Source organism: Narcine bancroftii, chromosome 12 (assembly GCF_036971445.1).
Source record: "Narcine bancroftii isolate sNarBan1 chromosome 12, sNarBan1.hap1, whole genome shotgun sequence".
NCBI lineage: Eukaryota > Metazoa > Chordata > Chondrichthyes > Torpediniformes > Narcinidae > Narcine > Narcine bancroftii.
The window spans coordinates 60,279,991-60,289,131 of record NC_091480.1 but is presented as its reverse complement, the minus strand read 5'-3'; the positions used below and the strand labels follow the sequence as shown (position 1 = coordinate 60,289,131).

Genomic DNA, 9,141 nt, shown 5'->3' with positions numbered 1-9,141 from the left:
TATATATATATATATATATATATATGTATATGCACAAACACACACACACACATACACAGATGTGTGCAGGTGTGTATGCATGTACAGACACAGAGAATGCACATAGATTTACAAAATATACATTTCTACACACCGATTTTACTTTTACATGCAAATAAATGTAAATGTACACGCACACACAGATGGAAAATTTCCCCAGAACTCAAGAAAATATAGAAACAAACCCACGAACCTATATGTGTGTATGTGGGATATATATTTATACATACGAATGTATTGACATTCAAATAACCTTATTTGTGTTCAATTTTAAAGTATATTAAAGAATCACGTATGTTTACATACACGTGCATACAAACATACACAGATACATGCATGCACGCAGACACACAAGTACCCACACAAACAAACATACGTATGCATACATGCACATACATATGTGCAACATTCGTATATGCATACGCACAAAACATGGATACATTTAGATGCACAAACATTTATATCCACACACGAGCAAAGACACATACACATATACAGACATGTATATATACACATACACGCACACTACATACACGCATATAAGACACAGAAATATGCACGCGTACATAAACACGGACAAGCCCAGACGCACATACTGACACATGTATAAAGAGGGAACGTTATAAATTCCAAATAAATTTACTTTTTGAAAGTCTCTTCCACATTTTCATTACGTAACAGCTAAGAATAAATAACGCGGGTTTTAAATTTCAACATATTTTCGTGATTTACATCCTTTACATGTATACATATGCGTGTGTGTGTGCATAATGTTTACATATAAGTGTACGTGTCTTTGTTCGTGTGTGTGTGTGTGGGGGGGGGCGCGCTAGTGTATGTGTGTTCCTGAGTATGTATGTATGTGCACCTGGGCAAGTGGGTGTTAATGTATAGGTGCATATTTCTGTTTTTTATACGCCTGTATGTGTATGAACTGTGTGTGTGTGTGTGTGTGTGTGTGTGTGTGTGTGTGTGTGTGTGTGTGTGTGTGTGTGTGTGTGTGTGTGTGTGTGTGTGTGTGTGTGCGCGCGCGCGCGTGCGTGTCTGTGTCTGTGTCGATGTATATATGTCTGGGATTGTGCGTGTTTATGTATGCTGCAAACCTATTTCAAAGCAAACATTTTTACTCTTTCTTGAAATTAAGTTGGAGGCGCGGGCGTGATCGGAGGGAGGAATAAGGGGTTCAGAGTTATTGACGGGTAATTTCACTGAATGTTTGCGAGGTTGTGGGGAAGGTTTTTTCTCTCTCTCCTCTCGACAGAAATGGGGAGATTGATTTAACTGGTCGCGTTGTAACAACTTTTGGCCCCGCATCTCAATTTATGTCGACTTTAAGTGCATCGATTTTAACGTCTCCAGCTATATCTACTTTACATCACGTGTCACGGATCGGCGGAGACGTCATCTTGCCCAAAGCAATATTTTTTTCGCCCCCCTCCCTCTCTCTCCCTCCCTACCCCTCTCTCTCTCTCTCTCTCTCTCTCTCTCTCTCTCTCTCTCTCTCTCTCTCTCTCTGTCTGACGCCGGGAACCTCGGAGAGTCAGAGGCGAAAGATGTTTAATTCCATGAGCAACTTCTGCAATCAAAGCGGGAAGGAGAGACCCGCTGGACTCAACGAGAGAGCGAGTTGCGGGTCGAACATGTACATTCCGAACTGCACTTACTACCTTCCCGAGTTCGGGACAGTATCGCCATTTCTGTCCCAAGCTTCGCCTCGACAGATTACTTACCCTTATTCCACCAACATCTCCCAAGTTCAGGCGATGAGAGATACCCCGTATGGCTGCGGCCCGTCCTCAAAATGGCACCAACGAGCCAACTCCGTTTACTCTGCGGATGATCTGCAGCAAGACTGCTTCACGCGACCGCCTTCCGTCAGCGAAATCTTCCTCAAGGCCGAACCTTCCTTCACTCATCGTCACCCTCTCCACCATCACCACCACCACCACCATCATCGACAGAGCGCCGTGCCCCCGGCCAAGAACAACGTGCTGCCCCAAGAGTTCGACCGTTTTCTGGACCCCGCCTATTGCGGTGGAGCGGCGGCCGAGCGGACGGCGGCGGCAACTTGCTTGGACAAGTCGGAGAAGAGAAACTCGGCGGTGGCTTTGCTGTCAATGTCGGCTCCACGCGGGGCGGAGAGGCAAAGAGATGGGGCTGGGGGCACGGTGGAAGCCACGGAAAAAAGCAACAGTAATTTCAGTAGGTTCACTTCCGCCTTTGTATGTGGGCGAACGAGAAATAGAGAAAGGAGAGAGAGAGAGAGAGAGAGAGAGAGAGAGAGAGTCAGAAACACAGACAACAAAGAGGGAGAGAGAGAGAGAGACAGATGGTCAGAAAGAGGTAGAGAGAGATACAGAGATAGAAAGAGAAAGAGAGCGAGAGGGACAGAAAGTGGAAGAAGACAGAGAAACAGGACAGAGAGGGGGAGACATGTACGTGTCAGAACGGTACGAGAAAGATGAGGATGCGGGTAAATGAGAGGGGAGAAGTGGTTAGTGTCTGTTTACGTGTATGAGAGTGAGAATGTGTGTGTGTGAGAGAGAGAGTCAGAGAAAAAGAGAAAGAAAGAAAGAAAGAAAGAAAGAAAGAAAGAAAGAAAGAAAGAAAGAAAGAAAGAAAGAAAGAAAGAAAGAAAGAAAGAGCGAGAGAGAGAATGAATTGTGTACTGTCTGACTGAAAAAGAGATGGATTGGTCTGCGGTTTGTGTGTGGTGTGAGTGCGTTTAAAATGAGTGACTCGCAGTGCTGCGATGTATGTTTTAATCGGCTGCATTTTTTATGTGTTTTTTTTATAAGCGTCGCGGCGATGTTTATTGAAAGTGTCTCCAATGCTATTCCAACCCCAAGTATGTTTATGACTAGAGCACTATATTGAAAAAAAAAGAGCCGGAGAGCTACTGACACAACCCTGCACGGTATGGCATTACATAGTTTGAATATCAAAACATATTTTCACACGCCCCCACCCTTCGCCCCTTTCTCTCTCTTTCTCTCTCACTCTCACTTTTTCTCTCTCTCACTCTCACTCTCTTTCTCTCTCACACACAATAAACACAATTGTGCGTAACAAATCTCACGTGCTTACCGTAAAAATTAAATATCCCAACCAGTAGACGCTCACAAAACACACACACAAATAATGAAAAAAGCGAACACACAGAGGTAAAGGTGCAGCCACGGTTAAATTCAAGTGCGTCTTAAATGTGAACGACGCTCTTCGTTTTATCTTTTTAAAGAAAAAAATAATGGTCTTTTTTTTTGCATTCGATGCCAATATATTTCCCGAATTTAACAGCAACAAAGATAAACGAATTCACTTCTGTCCTTTTTCGTGTTGTGTTTCTCCAGGCGGAACCCGCACGCGGAAGAAGAGGTGCCCCTACACTAAATTTCAGATCAGGGAGTTGGAGAGAGAATTTTTTTTCAATGTTTACATCAACAAAGAGAAACGGCTTCAGTTATCGAGGATGCTGAATCTGTCAGATCGCCAAGTCAAAATTTGGTTTCAAAACAGGAGAATGAAAGAAAAGAAATTAAACAGAGATCGACTTCAGTACTTTTCTGGAAACCCGCTTTTGTGAAACGTCGAATTAAATATGTACATACATACACACACACACACATACACACACACACACACACACACACACACACACACATATATATATAGTGTGCGTGTGTGTGTATACATATGTGTGTATCTACATATGTACATATCTACATATGTGTGTGCGCATATATATATGTGTGTATGTGTATGTATGTATATATATGTGTGTGTGTGTGTATATATATATATATCACACAGAGCCATACATACATATGTGTGTGTATGTATATATATATATATATATATATATATATATATATATGTGCGCGTATGTATACCAGTTATGAAGATATATATAAAACGAAATGTTTGTCGACAAAAAAAATCATGAACATTTGCCTGGGCGGCAGAGTCTAAGACGTTGAGATATACCAAGGAAGTGAATAATTGCGGAATTAAATGCAAATATCTCCCACTTATTTAGTCTCTCGTAATGCCCGATGAACCAGGTTGCTGGGGCTGCAAAGCGTTGAGTGCCCCCAAAATTAATTTGAGGTTAAAAGGCAAGTAGCGTTCTGTTTTTTTAAAAAAGTCTTTGTTGATTTTTTTTGACGGTAAGTAAGTTTCTGAATCTTACTTCTGAATCTTTCCCTGTTGCCGTGCCCTTGATTCCCCGCGGGAGAGGACTGAAACTGAGTTAATTAATGAAGCAAAATGGTTATTGTGGATGGTAAAGGGAAGATTGACAGATTACACAATTAGTTTGGGCATTTAACATCCCCGTCTAATATAATTTAAATAATTACATGTTCCTGTAAATCTTTCTCAATTGATTGTGTGTGTGTGTGTTTGTGAGAGAGATTCAAAATTAGATTTTATTCAGATTCAGAGAGAGAGAGAGTGCGAACGTGTATGCGTGCACCTGAGCGCATTTGTCCGAATGTTCTTGTTAAAAATATTAAACATCTGTGTTCCTTCACAACTAATTTTCAGAGAGACGGCGCCGCAATAGTATCATCATACGCAAAAAAACAGGTATTTCGCGCTGTAAACCACTGTGAATATTAACTTATCGATGTATTTGATAATATTATTCATAATATTCATGATAATAAAATATTATTTCGAAAAAAATACAGTCTTGAACCTTAAATGCGTTATTTTATTCCATGTATCGACGTCCACGGTTGAAAGTATGCAGACAGTTTCGGGAGGGGTATCAATGCTGGAATGCTGGTTAGGAATTTCGCCGGCGAGAGGACACAGAAAGAGCGCCTGATGAATAACGATTAAGCGAGCAGAAAGTACTGTTGCAACCTCCCGCTCAACACTCAACAAATATAAAAGCGCGGAGAGAGGCAACAAAATCTACAATTTCTTTTTCACTGCTTTTCGATTTGTCAAAGGCGACTTTGAAAGTGGAGTTTTCGCCGTTGTGTGTGTTATGAGTGTGATTCTGTGTGTGAAAGGGATTTTTGTGAATGTGTGTACGTGGTTGAGTGTTGGTGTTTGACAGAGCAAGTTTGTTTCGGACGGTATATGCGTTTTGTGAGTATGAAACGGAAACATATACAGGACTGTGTGATGAAGTGTGTAATATAAAAAGGTGATGCGGGTTTGTCATGTGTGGAACCAAGAGACGAAAATCTTGAACTTGCAAGAGAAACAACGTGTTTGTTGGAGGGTGAGTGTTCGTACATGTTTGTTGGCGTTTGTAGGGTTCTTTATGTTAAACAAAAGGTGCGTATGCGTGTCATGTGTTCACTCTCTTAGAAAATATAGGTGCTCACGACATAGTGAGTGAAAGTGTGTGCGCGTTTGTGTCTGTGTGTGAAATTGTATATGTGTGAAACTATGTGTGTGAGTGTATATATGTGTGTGTGTGTGTTTTGTTGCCTGGGTATTTTTGTGAAAATATCTAAGTATGCGTATTTGTGTTCCTATTAAAATGTAGATGTACACAGAAAGTGCGCGCATTTGCTCCTATAAAAATGCATGTGCTTGTGTGTGTGTGTGTGTGTGTGTGTGTGTGTGTGTGTGTGTGAAAAAGAGAGAGAGAGTCGTGCTGATGTTTGAATTTCGCACAAAATGTTATGCAAGAAAGTCCAAGATAACCTTCCATGACAAATACATCATACACTTTAGTCCTAAAAGAAGAAATGGGATGATTCCTACCATTTGTCTGTGATCGCCCCTCCACTGTTCCCGTCCACCCCGACAGAATCCAGCTACCTGCTCCCACCACCTCCCACGGGCTCCCACTGACGCCTTGGCCCCTCATGGTCTCTATCATCAAGGTATTGAAAGTTAATGTTCCATGACTGTCATTCTCTAGGTCGGAGTTTTCTGGGACGAGACAACATTATAAAAAAGTGGCCTCAATTTTTCTAAATTAACCATCTGCCACAGTAATCCGGACATCCGCCCATACACTCACAAAAAGTAATGTCAATTTCTCCCCATCCAAATATCCTTGCCTTTGCCTGCTTCCTGTCCTGGACTTCCTGTTACTGCCGACGCAGTCTTCAAAAGAGCAAGTTCAAACAGTCCCAACAGACGTCTCTCCGCCCCTGTCTGAGGGGGAGGGTCGTATTGAAAAAACAATATGAGAAGTTAAAACTGTAAAGCAACGAATCTCTCTCTCTCTCTCTCTCTCACACACACACACACACACACACACACACACACACACACACGCACACACACACGCACACACGCGCGCACGCACACACACACACACACACACACACACACACACACACACACACACACACACACACACACACACACACACACACCCCGCGATCACGATCACGTATTTCGGGTTATGTTTGAGTTTCCTGCACTTCAACTGTTTACGGGAGCACGTGCTTGTGTGTGTGTGTGTGTGTGTGTGTGTGTGTGTGTGTGTGTGTGTGTGTGTGTGTGTGTGTGTGTGTGTGTGCCCCCCCCTCTCTTTCTCTCTCTCCCTCTGCGTTGGTGTGGGACCACTGTGGATGTGGAGGAGGGAGGGAGGGAGGGAGGGAGAGAGAGAGAGAGAGACTGACATTTTAATAGCTGCAGCGAATGGTGGGGTTTGGGGAAAAAAGCGACAGAAGCAACGAGCGAATTTGAGACAATTAAATTCTATATCCCTCCCAGTCTAACTTTTCAGCCTTGTTTAACCTCTCTCCACGGGGGTCCAAGACAACGGCGAAACACGACACTCAAGTAGAACCAGGGCTTTGCATGAAATGCTAAAAATTCATACCGACTTTGAAATTCGGCGTTGCTGAGGTCAGAACCCCATCTCCGCTTTGCAAAGGTGCAAAGATCAGATGGAAGATTCCGGTTTTATATATCCATGTGTTCGTATAGGGGGGGGGGGGGCGGGTGAGTGGAAGATAGATAGACACAGAGATATAGAGATTTATAGAGAGAGGAGTCAATGAGAAAGGGGAGAGAGATGATAAGAGAAATGCAGACATACATAAAGACAAATAAAGAGGTAGAAAGAGACCGTGAACACGCAGAGGGATGCAGTGTGTGTATTATGTGTGTGTGCATGTGTGTGTGTGTGTGTGTGTGTGTGTGTGTGTGTGTTTGTGTGTGTGTGTGAGTGTCTGTGTGTGTGTGTGTGTGTGTGTGTGTGTTAATGTGAGGGTGGGAGTTAGTGTGTGTGTGTGTTAATGTGTGTTAGTGTGTGGGTGTGAGTATGTGGGTGCAAGTGTGTGGGTGGTTGTGAGTTAGTGTGTGTGTGTTAGTGGATGTGTGAGTTAGTGTGTGGGTGGGTGTGTGTGTGAGAGAGAGAGAGAGAGAGAGAGAGAGAGAGAGAGACTTTATTTTACTTTAATGCTGGTTTACTTATATTTAACACGAGCAGCAGGTCAGTGAATAATTCTCAAACATCATGAGCGGCCAATTTCGATGTTACATTTTGAGCAAAAGCCATAATCTCGTGGAAGATAATAAACGACCCTTTTCACTGCCTGGTCTGCTGAAATTTAACACCGATAGTGCTTTTAAACGATATTGCTCCCTCTCTGCCACATAGTTTTTGTCTCGGGTACCTTGACGGACTCTCCGATTTCGCAGGTTTAATGTCGAAACATGGCGCGTTAATTCTGTCCTTTAACGAAGGTTTGTATCGCTTGCACACACAGAGGGTAGATAGTGCCGTGGGGGGGGGGGGGGGGGGGGGTTAAGTTGTATACGTTAAGCGAGATGTAAGAATGGGAATGGGAACAAAAGAGAATCATGGAGAAATTACTGCACAGAGAAAGGAGAAGACATGAGTGTGCGTTATAGAGAGAGAGAGAGAGAGAGAGAGAGAGAGAGAGAGAGAGAGGGGGGGGGGAGAGAACTGGAGCTGGGCTCGAACTAGAGAATGACAGAGAGAAAAAAAGGGAGATTTATCTATAGAGGTTCTACAAGAAAGAGAGAAGGACACGAGAAAAAAATAGGTGTTGAAGGGACCATACACAATGCCTTGATTTCAGGGTCAGTTTGGAAGGTTTTCAAGTCAAAGGGTGAAAGAAATTTTCAAATTTGTAATATTGCAAGGGTTTTTTAAATAATGTCTACTTAAAATACAACTCAAAAGTTTAAGCAAAATAAATTGTGTAAATATCTTCTTATCTATCTGTGAGTATGGGCGTCTGCGTGCGTGTTTGAGTGTGTCCCTGTGTGTGTGTGTGTGTGTGTGTGTGTGTGTGTGTGTGTATGTGTGTGTGCGCGCGCGCGCGCGGGCGTGCCTGTGTGTTTGTGTGAATATGCATGTGCATGTGTGTATGTGTGCATGTCTGTGTCTGTGTGTATGTGTGCGTGTGTGTATGTATGTGTCTGTGTGCGTATATATGTGTGTATATGTGTGTGTCTGTCTGTATGTGTATGTGTCTCTGTGTGTGTATGTGTGCGTGTGTGTCTGTCTGTGTCTATGTGTCAGTGTGTGTCTGTGTGTGTATGTGTGCGTCAGTGTCTGTGCGTATGTCTATGTGTGTTCATGTCTGTGTGTGTATGAGTGTGTATGTATGTGTGTATGTGTGTGCGTGTGTGTGTATGTGTCTGTATATTTGTGTATATGTGTGTGTCTGTGTATGTGTCTGTGTGTTTATGGTCAGTCTGTGTGTGTATGCATGTGTCTTTTTTGTGCATATGTGTGTGTGTGCCTGTGTCTGAATGTGTGTATGTCTGTGTGTGTATGTGTGCATGTGTGTGTGTCTGTGTATGTGTATGTCTGTCTGTGTGTGTATGTCTGTGTCTGTGTGTGTCTGTGTGACTGTATGTGTGCGTGCATGTCTGTGTCTGTATATGTGTGTGTGTCTGTGTGTATGTGTGCATGTATGTCTGTGTATGTGTGCGCGTGTTTGTGTATGTGTCTGTCTGTTTATGTGTGTATGTTTGTTTGTGTGTGTGTGTGTATGTATGCCTCTGTGTGTGTGTGTGTGTGTGTGTGTGTGTGTGTGTGTGTGTCTGTCTGTCTGTCTGTCTGTCTGTCTGTCTGTCTGTGAAAGGTTCCATCTCAGCTTCACCCTAAATATACTTCCCTGAACCTTGAGGCTCCGTCCACTT

At 43.0% G+C, this 9,141-nt stretch overlaps 1 protein-coding gene across 1 annotated transcript; it reads left to right on the top strand.

Annotated features, from left to right (window-relative positions):
- The first annotated feature begins 1,592 nt into the window (after positions 1–1,592).
- Positions 1,593–3,622, top strand: LOC138746835 (homeobox protein Hox-C11a-like). The gene is made up of 2 exons (XM_069905363.1): positions 1,593–2,241; positions 3,390–3,622. The coding sequence occupies exons 1-2, from the start codon at positions 1,593–1,595 to the stop codon at positions 3,620–3,622; spliced, it is 882 nt and encodes a 293-aa protein (XP_069761464.1).
- The last annotated feature ends 5,519 nt before the right edge of the window (positions 3,623–9,141 follow it).